This window comes from Coregonus lavaretus (assembly GCF_964263955.1).
Source record: "Coregonus lavaretus genome assembly, chromosome: 12".
NCBI lineage: Eukaryota > Metazoa > Chordata > Actinopteri > Salmoniformes > Salmonidae > Coregonus > Coregonus lavaretus.
In genome coordinates this window covers 46841874-46858190 of record NC_139999.1, presented here as the reverse complement: position 1 = coordinate 46858190, position 16317 = coordinate 46841874, and the positions used below count along the sequence as shown (strand labels likewise).

Here is a 16317-nt window from a genome sequence, read left to right as displayed (position 1 = left end):
TGTATTGTCAATCAGTGTTGCTTCCTAAGTGGACAGTTTGATTTCACAGAAGTGTGATTGACTTGGAGTTACATTGTGTTGTTTAAGTGTTCACTTTATTTTTTTGAGCAGTGTATTTTAAAAGTAGATTCAGAAAGAAAACCGCGTAGTGGGTCAATTTCAACAACTTCTCTGCTGTTTTGTTACCCAAGTTACCACGCTGTGAACGGCTTGAATTAAACCCATGCGCAGATAAGTGTTGCGTCTCGCTCATCTCAATATCCTAGCCTATTCATTGATGATAGGCCCTGCTTTACTGAAGTTGCGAGACATCACAATAAATGTTTGATGTTTTTGATTGCCGATAGATAGGCCTAGTGCACAGTTCTGACTCTGTCTGCCTGGTGGCCGACCTACCTATACTGTGCCCCTCCCCTCTCTCGCTGGCCCTCGCTAGCTTGCTATGAAAGATGTGAGTGTTTATATTCTCGGAAGTAATGCAACTAATCAGTCTCCTCCGTTCCAAAAATAGTTAATCTTAAGGCGTCCGCATGCTTCCCAGCCGAAACAGTTCGGTAGAGTTCGCACTGATTTTTATCCGCAACAAGTCCATTTGGGGAAACATACCACTGGTGGGAAAATGTGCATATTTTCCTTATGCAGATATTTGAATATTTGCATAAATATCTGTCGCCAATTGGATGGAAACCTAGCTGCTTTACTTGATTTACTTGGTGCTGTTCGTCTCATTTAAGCCTTGTTAACCTTTCTCTTTTTCTCTCTTTCCTCTGTCAGTTGGGCTGGTGCCAGTCGGCGTACAAGCGGACACGCGTGTCTTCCTCGTCCCGGCACGCCCAGCAGTGGTGGCGTAGTCTGCGCTCGGTGGTGTGCGCGCTCCGGGGCCGCGAGATCCGGCCTCAGCAGCAGCATGAGTGGCGTCTCCAGCGTAGCCTGCGGGGCTTTGCTGCCGGCCGCCTCCCGGGCATCCTGAAGGAGCAGGAGTTCTCCCTGGGCTGCCTCAACAAGGTGTTCGCCTCGCAGTGGCTCAACCACCGCCAGGTGGTGTGTGGAACCAAGTGCAATACGGTGAGAGACTGCCTTCTTTTACTTTACTCTGCTTTACTTCTTTCAAAATGGAAATAAAGAAAAATGTCCTGGGAACCGGAAAACCTTTAACTATCCTATTATGAATCAGAAAGGGACCCCTGCATGATTCCATACCGTGTTCTTTCTCTAACGAGAGGTTTCTTTCCTCCTCTCCCCAGCTATTTGTGGCAGATGTTCTGACAGGGCAGATTACCCGCATTCCCATGCTGAAGGACCGGCAGGGCCAAGGAGGGGGATCCGGGGGGATTGGGGGGACAATAGGGGCCCCCTTCCTCGGAAGTGGCTCCGGGCTGGACCAGCAAGGCTGTGGGATCCACGCCATCGAGCTCAACCCCTCCGGCACTCTGCTGGCCACCGGCGGAGACAACCCCAACAGCCTGGCTGTCTACTGGCTGCCCACCCTGGACCCCGTCTGCGTGGGAGACGTGAGTGGTGGCTGAGACAGTCTAAAAGCAAGTCTGGTCATACAGGGTCTGACATTAACGATGGCCCGCTGGCTCGGAGCCAGTAAAAATGTGTTGGGGCAGTGGATCTTGTCAGTAATTTCTCAGCGCATTTTGGCGTTCCAGTTCAACATTTACCTGCTCTGTCGCAGTCTGCCAATGAAAACCATTGAAGACTACACGCGGAAAAGTAATGCAATTTGTATTTGAGCAATATGATTGGCCGTTCATTCAACCACACTCCTCGCGAGCCAACTTCTTGAGCATTACATGAGTTGACGCATTCACACGGCACACGCAAGCTGTCCAGAGTGAAAAGAAGCGCTCATCAATCCACTCGCTGAGCTTATTTATTTTAGGGAAAGTGATTTACAAAAAGAAACCTTGAATTGTGAACATGCTATCAATAGGCTGGCTAGTGGCTACTGTTGATAGTCTGCAAAAAGAAGCTGCAAAAAGACACCTGGCATTCGTCTTGGTTAGCCTACTGCAGGGAGTTTTCTGCCATTGTAGTCCTTGGGCGGGCCAAAGTCCAAACAGTGTAAAAAATATACAATGCCTTCAGAAAGTATTCAGGCCCCTTGACTTTTTCCACATTTTGTTAGGTTACAGCCTTATTCTAAAATTGATTGAATTGTTTTTTCCCCTCATCAATCTACACACAATACCCCATAATGACGAAGCAAAAACAGTTTTTCAGACATTTTTGCTAATTTATATATATATATATATATTAAAATAATGAAATCGCATTTACATAAGTATTCAGACCCTTTAACTCAGTACTTTGTTGAAGCACCTTTGGCAGCAATTACAGCCTCAAGTCTTCTTGGGTATGACGCTACAAGCTTGGCACACCTGTATTTGGAGATTTTCTCCCATTCTTCTCTGCAGATCCTCTCAGGCTCTGTCAGGTTGGATGGGGAGCGTTGCTGCACAGCTATTTTCAGGTCTCTCCAGAGATGTTTATTCGGGTTCAAGTCCGGGCTCTGGCTGGGCCACTCAAGGACATTCAGAGACTTGTCCCGAAGCCACTCCTGCGTTGTCTTGGCTCTGTGCTTAGGGTCGTTGTCCTGTTGGAAGGTGAACCTTCGCCCCCATTCTGAGGTCCTGATCGCTCTGGACCAGGTTTTCATCAAGGATCTCTCTGTACTTCGCTCTGTTCGTCTTTGCCTCAATCTCGACTAGTCTCCCAGTCTCTGCCGCTGAAAAACATCCCCACAGCATGATGCTGCCACCACCGTGCTTCACCGTAGGGATGGTGTCAGGTTTCCTTCAGATGTGACGCTTGGGATTCAGGCCAAAGAGTTCAACCTTGATTTCATCAGACCAGAGAATGGTAACTTTCTTCTGAAACTCGTCAGTCTATTCTTGTTCTGAGAAATGAAGGATATTCCATGCGAGAAATTGCCAAGAAACTAAAGATCTCGTACAACGCTGTGTACTACTCCCTTCACAGAACAGCGCAAACTGGCTCTTACCAGAATAGATAGAGGAGTGGGAGGCCCCGGTGCACAACTGAGCAAGAGGACAAATACATTAGTGTTTAGTTTGAGAAACAGACGCCTCACAGGTCCTCAACTGGCAGTTTCATTAAATAGTACCCGCAAAACACCAGTCTCAACGTCAACAGTGAAGAGGCAACTCAGGAATGCTGACCTTCTAGGCAGAGTGGCAAAGAAAAAGCCATATCTCAGACTGGCCAATAAAAAGAAAAGATTAAGATGGGCAGTCTGAGATATGGCTTTTTCTTTGCAACTCTGCCTAGAAGGTCAGCATCCCGGAGTCGCCTCTTCACTTTCTCAGAACAAGAATAGACTGACAAGTTTCAGAATAAAGTTCTTTGTTTCTGGCCATTTTGAGCCTGTAATCAAACCCACAATTGCTGATGCTCCAGATACTCAACTAGTCTCAAGAATGCCAGTTGTATTGCTTTTTTAATCAGCACAACAGTTTTCAGCTGTGCTAACATAATTGCAAAAGGGTTTTCTAATGATCAATTAGCCTTTTAAAATGATAAACTTGGATTAGAAACACAACGTGCCATTGGAACACAGCACTGATGGTTGCTGATTATGGGCCTATGTAGATATTTCATTAAAAATCAGCCGTTTCCAGCTACAGTAGCCATTTACAACATTAACAATGTCTACACTGTATTTCTGATCAATTTGATGTTATTTTAATGGATTAAAAAAATGATTTTCTTTCGAAAATAAGGACATTTCTAAGTGACCCCAAACAATTTTTGTATTTTTTATTTATTTTATTTATTCATTTTCTGGATGGACAAAAGCTTTGTGTATACTTAAATGACCTAAACCAGATATAAAGCATGGAGAAAAGATAATGGACCTGTATGTTTTAATGTATTTTTTTGCCCTCTTTTTCTCCCCGATTTCGATCGTGTCTCTTCACTGCAACTCCCCAACAGGCTTGGGAGGCAAAGGTCGAGTCATTCGTCCACCGAAACATGACCCGCTAAACTGCGCTTCTTAACACCCGCCTGCTTAACCCGGAAGCCAGCCGCACCAATGTGTTGGAGGAAACACCATTCAACTGACGACCGAGGTCAGCCTGTAGGTGCCCGGCCCACCACAAGGAGTCACTAGAGCGCAATGAGCTAATTAAGGCCCCCCCGGCCAAACCCTCCACTAACCCGGACGACGCTGGGCCAATTGTGCGCCACCCTATGGGACTCCCGCTCACGGCCGGTTGTGATACAGCCCGGGATTGAACTTGGTTCTCTAGTGACGCCTCTAGCACTGCAATGCAGTGCCTTAGACCGCTGCTCGGGTTCGACCTATGTTTTTAAATAATATAGTCTTTGAGAACTAACAATCACCAAAATAAAAGCTAGACAGTCAGGGAGAATTGAAAATTCCAAAAACAATCAATTTAGCAGTATACATTTTATGTTTGAGCAAAATAACACATCGTTAGCCAAGGCAAAATGCATACAATTACCAGAAACTGGTTTTAAAACTGCAACATTTTCTCTCAGCTCCATGGAAGAATATGTAGACTCGCAGGAAATTTGCTACATTTTCTCTCAGCTGCAAGGCAAATTTGTGTAGAATTGCAGAAAATTAGCTTTAAAACTGCAAACATTTTCTCTCACCTCCATTGAGAAATGTGTAGAATTGCAGGAAATTAGCTTTAAAATGTTTCTCTACACCGCCATGATGGGGGGCCTCTAAAATGTTCTCCAAAATGTGGCCGTGCCAACCGTGCTCATTGCCACACCCTCCACCTAAGCCCCTTTTTGATCCAGAAAAAAACCTGTACTTTAGCCAGATGGATATCTCTTTTGAAAAGCACTTGTCTTAAAAGGGGAAATGTCCTATTTTGAGATTAAAAAAAAAAAAAAAATCTTAAAATGACATACTTCAGAAACAAAAGTTAATGCAATTAATACAAACATAATTTAAAGAATAGAGTAATGTCTTACATTGCTAAATTGTATTACACAGCTTTTTAATATACCATAATAACCTTTTGTAGCCTGAATGAAACAAGCATGTCAACCTAGGCCCTGCATGACCCACATTTATTTATAAACCACCCCATGCCTTGCCAGTAGAAATTCTGTTAGTTCCAGTAGATTTTTGGCCAACTGGCCTGTCGGGGCCAGTGAGGAAAAAACTATCATACAATACCTAGAATAGAAAATAAAATAACGTTTTTCATTGTATCTCATGGGAGGGTTCTCTATTTTTCAGGATGGCCATAATGACTGGATCTTCTCCATTGCATGGATCAGCGACAGCATGGCGGTGTCTGGTAAGTCTTAAAGGTCCAATGAGCTGTTTTTCTCAATCAAATAATTTCTGGGTAACAATTAAGTACCTTACTGTGATTGTTTTCAATTAAAATGGTCAAAAATAAACAAATAGCATCTTAGCAAAGGGCAATTTCTGTCTGGGAGTGGTCTGAGTAGGGAGGGGGAAACTGAAACTGAAAATTAGCTGCTGTTGCCAGAGAGGTTTGGAATTCTATTTTCTTATTGGTCTATTAACTAATTTACTGCATGGTGATGTCACCATGGAAGGCCAAAACTCCATCCCACTAAAACAGGCTGAAAAACAGCTCTTAAACTAAAAGGGCGTTATCATAATTTTCACACTTTTATTCCAACCTCAGTGTGGAAATGTATATGAAACACAGGAAAATGACTTTTTTGACTACACTGGGCCTTTAAATTGCAAAAATTGCGCTTACTGAGAAGTCCGACATCTTACAATTTTCAACCCGACTACTATTTAGTGACTTTTTAAACACTTTTTTTGTACAGGAAGTTCATACTATTATCACATATGACCGCCCAAGCGCTTTTGGACATAGGATCGACAGTAGCTATCCTCGATTTCGACTTCAAATCTGCCTTCAACTCAGACTCAGCTGTTCCCTTGTTCACACCGGACGCTATTCCTTTGTTTCATGGGCTACCAAAACGCTACAGACGTAGATGGGCAGTCCTGAGACTGAGACGTAGAGAAGATCGACCGGCACTCCCCTCCATTTTATTGGCAAATGTCCTGTCACTCAAGAATAAGATGGATGAGCTTCTTTCGAGAGTCTCCTATCATAGGGACTGCAATATTATATGCCTTGCAGAAACTTGGCTGGCTCAATCTATGAACATAAAACTCAGTGGGTTCTCCATGCAGCGGTACGATTGGCCTCAGGCAAGTCCAAGGGGGGCTGTGCCTCTTCATAAACAACAACTGGTGCACTGCTTCCAGTGTGAAGGAACTCTCAAGCTTTTATTCAACTGGTATTGAATACTTCATGGTAAACTGCAGACCTTTTTATCTACCAAGAGAGTTCTCATCCATAATTATCATGGCTGTCTACATCCCTCCATAAGCCAACACCACTTTCACTCAACAAACTGTATGGGGCCATAAACAAACAAACAACGCACCCAGAGGCAGCTTTTCTGGTGGGTGGAGAATTTAACGTGGAGAGACTTAAAACCGTTCTACCTCACTTCCACCAACATGCCTCCTGCACCACTAGGGGCGCTAAAGCTAGACCACTTGTATTCTAACCACAGAAACGCATAGAAGGCCCTCACCCTCCATTCGGCGAATCAGACCGTGACTCTATTGTCCTGTTTACAAACAAAAGCTCAGAAAGAAAGTACCAGTGACTTGCTCAATACGGAAGTGGTCCGATGAAGCAGACTCAAGGCTAAAAGACTGTTTTGCTAGTACAGACTGGGATATGTTTCGGGATTCATCTGATAGCGTTGAGGAGTTTACCACGTCAGTCACGGGTTCCTCAATAAGTGCATAGACTATGTCGTCCCCACAGTGACTATACAAACCTATCCAAACCCAAAACCATAGATAACAGGCAATATCCGTGCTGGACTAAAGGCTAGAGCTGCCGCTTACAAAGAATGGGACACGGACATGGACACATACAAGAAAGCCTGCTACGTCCTCCGACAAGACATCAAACATGCAAAAGAAAAATATAGGAGGAAGGTGGTATCCTATTACACCGTCTCCGACACTTGTCGGATGTGGCAGGGCTTGAAGACACTAACGGATTACAAAGGGAAATCCAGCAGTGAGATGCCCAGTGACGCAGAACTCCCAAACGAGTGAAATACCTTTTATGCTCGTCTCAAGGAAAACAACACCGAGTACTGCATGAAAGCCCCTGTTGATCCGAATGACTGTGATCTTGCTCTCCGTGGCCAATGTGAGTAAAACTTTTAAACATGTTAACACTTGTAAGGCCTCCGGGCCAGACGGAATACCAGGGCACATTCTCAGAACATGCGCACACAAATTAAATAAAGTTGCATCCTTGGGCAAGAAAGGTAGTAACAAGGGAATGGATAAGGTAAGTGTTTACAGGCAATCACACAGGTAAAACGTCAGTATTGAGACAAAGTGGAATCGCAATTCAACAGCTCAGACATGAGATGTATGTGGCAGGGACTCCAGACAATCACGGATTACAAAGGGAAAACCAGTCACGTCGTGGACACCGATGTCTTGCTCCCGGACAAGCTTAAAACGTTAGCCTTCTTTGAGGATAACACAGTGCCGCAGACACGGGCCGCTCCTGAGGATTGTGAGCTCTCGTTCTCCGTGGCCGACGTGAGTAAGACATTTAAGTGTGTTAACCTTCGCAAGGCTGCCGGCCCAGACGGCATCCCTAGCTATGTCTTCAGAGCATGTGCAGACCAGCTGTGTCTTCAGAGCATGTGCAGACCAGCTGGCTGGAGTAATTAAGGCGATATTAAATCTACCTATCCCAGTCTGCTGTCCCCACTTGCTTCAAGATGTCCACTATTGTTCCTGTACCCAAGAAAGCGAAGGTAACTGAACTAAATGACTATCGCCCCATAGCACTCACTTCTTTCATCATTAAGTATTTTGAGAGGCTAGTTAAGGATCACCTCCACCTTACCCGACACCCTAGGCCAGGGGTGTCAAACTCATTTTAGCTCAGGGGCCACATGGAGGAAAATCTATTCCCAAGTGGGCCGGACCGGAAATATCATGGTATATATAACTTAAAAACAACAACTTCAGATTGTTTTCTTTGTTTTAATACGATCAACATACAACATAAAGCTGGAGCCTGAGGACAGTGTGTCCAAAATAGTACAAGCACAACATCACTATTAATCATAAAACACGTCAAGTTTATTTGAAAATTCTAAAGAAAAAGAACACACAAACACACAATGCCTCAGTGATTAACAGAACTGTTTCACAGATCACAGAACTATATCAGGGTGTCATTTCTCAGGCAGAAATGTAGATAAAAATAATGAAATCCTGTTCCCCAAACAAGTGCAAGAACCACAGAGTCAAGAATAGGTTAAATATACAAATAAAATAAAATCAATTAAAAACAATAGCACATCAACATAAAAACATATAAACATAAAGCTGGAGCCTGAGCACAGTGTCCAAAAGCACAACATCACTATTAATCATAAAACACCTCAAGTTATTTGAAAGTTCTGAGGACAAAGAACACACAAACACACAATGCCTCAGTGATTAACAGAACTGTTTCACAGATCACAGAACTATATCAGGGTGTCATTTCTCAGGCAGAAATGTAGATAAAAATAATGAAATCCTGTTCCCCAAACAAGTGCAAGAACCACAGTCAAGAATAGGTTAAATATACAAATAAAATAAAAACAATTAAAAACAATAGCACATCAACATAAAAACATATAAACATAAAGCTGGAGCCTGAGGACAGTGTCCAAAAGCACAACATCACTATTAATCATAAAACACCTCAAGTTATTTGAAAGTTCTGAGGACAAAGAACACACAATGCCTCAGTGATTCACAGAAGTATATCACAGATCACAGAACTATATCAGGGTGTCATTTCTCAGGCAGAAATGTAGATAAAAATAATGAAATCCTGTTCCCCAAACAAGTGCAAGAACCACAGAGTCAAGAATAGGTTAAATATACAAATAAAATAAAATCAATTAAAAACAATAGCACATCAACATAAAAACATATAAACATAAAGCTGGAGCCTGAGCACAGTGTCCAAAAGCACAACATCACTATTAATCATAAAACACCTCAAGTTATTTGAAAGTTCTGAGGACAAAGAACACATAAACACACAATGCCTCAGTGATTAACAGAACTGTTTCACAGATCACAGAACTATATCAGGGTGTCATTTCTCAGGCAGAAATGTAGATAAAAATAATGAAATCCTGTTCCCCAAACAAGTGCAAGAACCACAGAGTCAAGAATAGGTTAAATATACAAATAAAATAAAAACAATTAAAAACAATAGCACATCAACATAAAAACATATAAACATAAAGCTGGAGCCTGAGGACAGTGTCCAAAAGCACAACATCACTATTAATCATAAAACACCTCAAGTTATTTGAAAGTTCTGAGGACAAAGAACACACAATGCCTCAGTGATTCACAGAAGTATATCACAGATCACAGAACTATATCAGGGTGTCATTTCTCAGGCAGAAATGTAGATAAAAATAATGAAATCCTGTTCCCCAAACAAGTGCAAGAACCACAGAGTCAAGAATAGGTTAAATATACAAATAAAATCAATTAAAAACAATCGCACATCAACATAAAAACATATAAACATAAATCTGAAAGCGTTGCTCAAACTCCCGTAACAGTCCCGTTATTTTATCTTTGAACCGCTTCATGTCTGCCACATGTTGGGTCGCGCACACATTTTTCAGACAGGGGAAGTGAGCTGCATCACCACCGGCAAGTTGCGTCTCCCACAATGACAGCTTCAACTTGAAAGAACGTATGCTGTCATAATACTGCGTGACAACTTTGTTGCGGCCTTGCAGCTGTTTGTTCAAGTTATTCAGGTGCTCTGTAACATCCACCATAAATGCAAGGTCCTGCATCCATTCTGCGGAATGAAATTCTAACACTGGTTTGCCCTTTTCTTCCATGAACTGTTCAATTTCTTCTCGTAAATCAAAGAAACGCCTCAGCACAGCACCTCGGCTTAAACATCTTACCTCAGTGTGGTATGGCAGGCCATAGATGTGGTCTTTCTCTCTGAGAAGGCTGTCAAACTGACGGTGATTCAGGCTTCTGGATCGGATGAAATTAACAGTTTGGATGACCACCTTCATGACGTTATCCATCTTTAATGACTTGCAACACAAAGCCTCCTGGTGCAAAATACAGTGAAAGTTAAAAAATCACGTCCTCCATTTGCAGATTGCACTTTCTCTCTGAACTTTGTCACAACGCCTGCTTTTTTCCCGATCATTGAGGGCGCACCATCTGTAGCCAGGCTGACAGCGCGGGACCAGTCCACTCCGACCCTGTCCAGCGCGCCGACGAGTGCGGTAAAAATATCAGCTGCTGTCGTTGAATCTGTCATCGGCACCAACTAACTCCACGAACTCCTCGGTGACGGTCAATGTGTCATCAACTCCGCGAATGAAAATGGCCAGTTGTGCAACATCTGTAATGTCCGTGCTTTCATCAATTGCAACCGAAAACGCAATAAATGACTTTACTTTTTGCTTCAACTGGCTGTCCAAATCCACTGAAAGATCGGAAATCCTGTCTGCAACTGTGTTTCTTGTCAGGCTGATATTTGCAAAAGCCTGCCGCTTTTCAGGGCACACAATCTCCACTGCCTTCATCATGCATGTTTTTACAAATTCACCCTCACTAAATGGTTTTGAAGCCACTGCGATTTCATTAGCAATGAGGTAGCTAGCTTTCACTGCAGCGTCACTGATGTCTCGGCTGTGAGTAAACACAGACTGCTGTTTCTTCAGACCCGCCAACAGTTCATTCACTTTCTCTCATCTCCGCTGTCCTTGAAAGTTGTCATATTTGTCGGCATGAAGACTCACATAGTGGCGACGAAGGTTACATTCTTTCAGCACTGCAACATGCTCTGAACACACCAAACATACAGCTTTCCCATTCAATTCCGTGAATAAATAGGATGACAATTTTTCTTGGAACACTCTGCACTCTGCGTTCTCTTTTTTTGACAGAGACATATTGGGGCAATGAGGGTGCCAAAGCACATAATGTTAAAAGTAGAAGCCGTAATAAATATCGCGGGCAAAACAAAGTAGCTCATTGGCTGCACGTGCTTGACCTACTTGCTCTGCCCCGGTATAAACAGTTTGCTTGCTTAACACAATTAATATTGCGCCATCCAGTGGACGCAATTGGAACAGCAGTTTATTTTATAGAAAAATTGCAGCGCATTTTTATACTTTACAAAAATATTATAATGTTGTTGTTTTTTTATCATCTCGCAGGCCGGATTAAACCCGTTTGCGGGCCTGATCCGGCCCGCGGGCCGGACGTTTGACACCCCTGCCCTAGGCCCACTGCAGTTTGCATACCACCCCAATAGATCCACGGATAATGCAATCGCACTGCACACTGCCCTATCCCATCTGGACAAGAGGAATACCTACACTACTGGTCAAAAGTTTTAGAACACCTACTCATTCAAGGGTTTTTCTTTATTTTTACTATTTTCTACATTGTAGAATAATAGTGAAGATATCAAAACTATGAAATGACACATATGGAATCATGTAGTAACCAAAAAATAAAAATAAAGAAAAACCCTTGAATGAGTAGGTGTTCTAAAACTTTTGACCGGGAGTGTATGTAAGAATGCTGTTCATTTATTACAGCTCAGCCTTCAACACCAGGGTACCCTCCAAGCTCATCATTAAGCTTGGGGCTCTGGGTCTGAACCCAAACTTTGCAACTGGGTCCTGGAAAGGTGCGTGCTCAGCCTCCCCTGTTTTCCCTGTTCACCAATGACTGTGTGGCCACGCACGCCTCCAACTCAATCATCAAGTATGCAGACGACACAACAGTGGTAGATCTGATTACCAACAACAATGAGACAGCCTACAGGGTGGAGGTGAGGGCCCTGGAGGAGAGGTGCCAGGAAAATAACCTCTCCCCCAACAAAAACGAAAGAGCTGATTGTGTACTTCAGGAGACAGCAGAGGGAGCACGCCCCCATCCACATTGACGGTAAATCAGTGGAGAAGGTGAAAAGCTTCAAGTTCCTCGGCATACACACCACTGACAATCTGAAATGGTCCACCCACGCAGACGGTGTGGTGAAGATGGCTGAAGAAATTTGGCTTGGCCCCTAAGACCCTCACTAACTTTTACAGATGCACCATTGAGGGCATCCTGTCAGGCTGTATCACCACCTGGTACGGCAACTGCACCGTCTGCAACCGCAGGGCTCTCCAGAGAGTGTTACGGTCTACCCACGCATCACCGGAGGCACACTGCCTGCCCTCCACGACATCTACAGCACCCGGTGTCACAGGAAGGCCAAGAAGATCATCAAGGACCTCAGCCACCCGAGCCACAGCCTGTTCATCCCGCTATCATCCAGAAGGCGAGGTCAGTACAGGTACAGCAAAACTGGGACAAAGAGACTGAAAAACGGCTTCTATCTCAAGGCCATCAGACTGTTAAATAGACGAGCTTCCCTGAGACCATTTCTGGCAGTTGTGCAGAAATTCTTAGTTTGTGCAAATCCACAGTTTCATCAGCTGTCCGGGTGACTGGTCTCATACGATCTCGCAGGTGAGGAAGCAGGATGTGGAGGCCCTGGGCTGGCGTGGTTACACGTGGTTGTGAGGCCGGTTGGACGTAGTGCCAAATTCTCTAAAACAACATTTGAGGCAGCTTATGGTAGAGAAATTAACATTACATTCTCTGGCAACAACTCTGGTGGACATTCCTGCTGTCAGCATGCCAATTGCACGCTCCCTCAAAACTTGAGGCATCTGTGGCTTTGTGTTGTGTGACAAAACTGCACATTTGGGTGGCCTTTTATTGTCCCCAGTACAAGGTGCACCTGTGTAATGATCATGCTGTTTAATCAGCTTCTTGATATGCCACACCTGTCAGATGGATGGATTATCTTGGCAAAAGAGAAATGCTCACTAATAGGGATGTATTTTGTACACAATTTGAGAGAAATAAGCTTTTTGTGCATATGGACAATTTCTGGGATCTTTTGTATTTTTTTCTCATGAAACATGGGACCAACACTTTACATGTTGCGTTTTATATTTTTGTTCAGTATTTGTGAGAGTGCTGTTCATAGACTACAGCTCAGCGTTCAACACCGTAGTCCCCTCCTACCTAATCACCAAGCTTGGGACCCTGGGATTGAACACCTCCCTCTCCAACTGGATCCTGGACTACCTGACGGGCCGGCCGCAGTTGGTGAGGGTAGGCAACAACACCTCTGCCACGCTGACCCTCAACACAAGGGCACCTCAGGGGTGCGTGCTTAGTCCCCTCCTGTACTCCCTGTTCAACCACGATTGTGTGGCCAGCCACAACTACAATACCATCAAGTTTTCTGATGACACGGCGGTGGTAGGCCTGATCACCGATCGTGAAACAGCCTACAGGGAGGAGGTCAGAGACTTGGCAATGTGGTGCCAGGACAACAACCTCTCCCTCAACATCACTAAGACCCTGGAGCTGATTGTGGACAACAAGAGAAATACAGGGCTGTAGTGGAGCGGGTCGGGAGCTTCAAGTTCTTTGGCATCCACATCACTAAGGACTTAACATGGTCCACACACACCCAGTTGTGAAACGCCTCTTCCCCCCCCAGGAGGCTGAAAAGATTATGAATGGGCCCATGGATCCTCAAAGTTCTACAGCTGCACCATCGAGAGCATCTTGACTGTCTGCATCACCGCTTGGTATGGCAAATGCACCGCCCTCGACCGCAAAGTAAATCACTGGGCCGAGTTCCCTGCCATCCAGGACTTCTATATCAGGCGGTGTCAGAGGAAGACCCGAAAAATTGCCAAGAACTTCAGCCACCCAAGCCATTGACTGTTCACTCTGCTACCGTCTGGCAAACAGTACCGGAGCATCGGCTCTCGGGCCAACGGGCTCGGAGACAGATTCTACCCCCAAGCCATAAGACTTCTTAATAGTTCAATGGACTATCTGCATTGACCCTATCTTGCAGTGACTCTATGCACACTCACAAGACTATACACTACATGACCAAAAGTATGTGGACACCTGATCGTCAAACATCTCATTCAAAAATCATGGGCATTATTATGGAGTTGGTCCCCCCTTTGCTGCTGTAACAGCCTCCACTCCTCTGGGAAGGCTTTCTACTAGATGTTGGAACATTGCTGCTGGGACTTCCATTCAGCTACGAGCATTTGTGAGGTTGGTGATTAGGCCTGGCTCGCAGTCGGCGTTCCAATTCATCCCAAAGGTGTTCGATGGGGTTGAGGTCAGGGCTCTGTGCAGGCCAGTCAAGTTCTTCCACACCAATCTCGGCAAACCATTTCTGTATGGACCAGTTTGGGCCTTCCCCAATCTGTTGCCACAAAGTTGGAAGCACAGAATCATCTAGAATGTAATTGTATGCTGTGGCATTAAGATTTCCCTTGACTGGAACTAAGGGGCCTAGCCCGAACCATTAAAAAGCCCCAGACCATTATTCCTCCTCCACCAAACTTTACAGTTGGCACTATGCATTCGGGTAGGTAGCTTTCTCCTGGCATCCGCTAAACCCAGATTTGTCTGTCGGACTGCCAGATGGTGAAGCGTGATTCATTACTGCAGAGAACGCGTTTCCACTGCTCCAGAGTCCGGCGAGCTTTGCACCACTCCAGCCGACACTTGACATTGCACATGGTGATCTTAGGCTTGTAAGTGCTCGGCCATGGAAACCCATTTCATGAAGCTCCCGACGAACAGTTATTGTACTGACGTTGCTTCCAGAAGCAGTTTGGAACTCGGTAGTGAGTGTTTATTTTTATTTAACCTTTCTTTAACCAGGTAAGCCAGTTGAGAACAAGTTCTCATTTACAACTGCGACCTGGCCAAGATAAAGCAAAGCAGTACGATTAAAAACAACAACGCAGAGTTACATATGGGTGTTGCAACCGAGGACTGACTATTTTTCCGCTCTACGCCCTTTAGCACTTGGCGGACCCATTCTGTGAGCTTGTGTGGCCTACCACGTCGCGGCTGAGCCGTTGTTGCTCCTAGACGCTTCCGCTTCAAAATAACAGCACTTACAGTTGACTGGGACAGCTCTAGCAGGGTTGAAATTTGACGAACTGACTTGTTGGAAAGGTGGCATCCTATGACGGTGCCACGTTGAAAGTCACTGACGTTTTCAGTAAGGCCATTCTACTGCCAATGTTTGTCTATGGAGATTGCATGGCTGTGTACTTCATTTTATAGACCTGTCAGCGACAGGTGTGGCTGAAATGGCTGAATCCACTCATTTGAAGGGGTGTCCACATTTTTATATGTATAGTGTATACACACTCACACGAAACCCACACACATTCACATAGACTACATACGCGCACACACACACATACCGACACAACACACACTCATCATATGCTGCTGCTACTATGTTCTTTATTCTTACACTTATCTATTCTGATACCTAGTCACTTAACCCTCCCTTTATGTACATATCTACCTCAAATACCTCGTACCCCTGCACATTGATCTGGTACTGGTACTCCCTGTCTATAGCTTCATTCTTTTGTATTTTATTCCTCATGTTACTATTTTTTTAATTAATTTTTTTCTCTGCGTCATTGGGAAGAGCTCGTAAGCAAGCATTTCACAGTAAAGTCTACACCTGTTGTATTCGGCGCATGTGACCAATAAAATTAGATTTGAAGTGACAAATTGCCATCGGGAGAACTTCAAACTATTGTTCATCCTCGAGTGTTTTTCATGTATATAATGTCTCCAGATGAAATCCACCAACCAGTCAATATGCTGCTACTCCCCAGGGTCCCGGGACGGTTCCATGGGGCTGTGGGAGGTATCCGAACAGGTGCTGAACCAGGCTATGAGACAGCAGGATGAGGAGGGGGTCCCCTGCTACTCTCACATCTCCCACCGTGCCCTGAAGGACATCCCCAAGGAATACACTAACCCGTACAACTGCAAAGTGCGGGCCCTGGCCTTCAACAACAACCACAAGGTCAGCCACACCTCCCTCCAAGCCCTCTGAGACAAACCACTGCCTTTGTTCCCTAGTACAAATCAGTGTTGTAATTGGGACCTACATGCTATGTCTTCTCACCTTCTCTCAGGAGCTTGGTGCAGTGTCCCTGGATGGCTATTTTCACCTTTGGAAGGCAGAGCAAAACTTGAGCAAGGTCGGTTTTAATATCTCTGGGTCCGCTCTGCTTATCAATGCTTGCTTGGTTCTGTGACTGTGTGCTTGGGGACATTAG

At 44.6% G+C, this 16317-nt stretch overlaps 1 protein-coding gene across 2 annotated transcripts in view; it reads left to right on the top strand.

The window, feature by feature from the left end:
* The window catches only part of LOC311138534 (DDB1- and CUL4-associated factor 12-like), a 38082-nt gene that overhangs the window by 11618 nt on the left and 10147 nt on the right, over positions 1-16317 (top strand). For both annotated transcript variants that reach the window (XM_084173249.1, XM_084173248.1), the window contains exons 2-6: positions 775-1065; positions 1245-1511; positions 5252-5312; positions 15868-16061; positions 16174-16239. In XM_084173249.1, coding sequence (XP_084029375.1) covers positions 775-1065; positions 1245-1511; positions 5252-5312; positions 15868-16061; positions 16174-16239 — 879 coding nt within the window. The remainder of the gene's footprint in view (positions 1-774; positions 1066-1244; positions 1512-5251; positions 5313-15867; positions 16062-16173; positions 16240-16317) is intronic.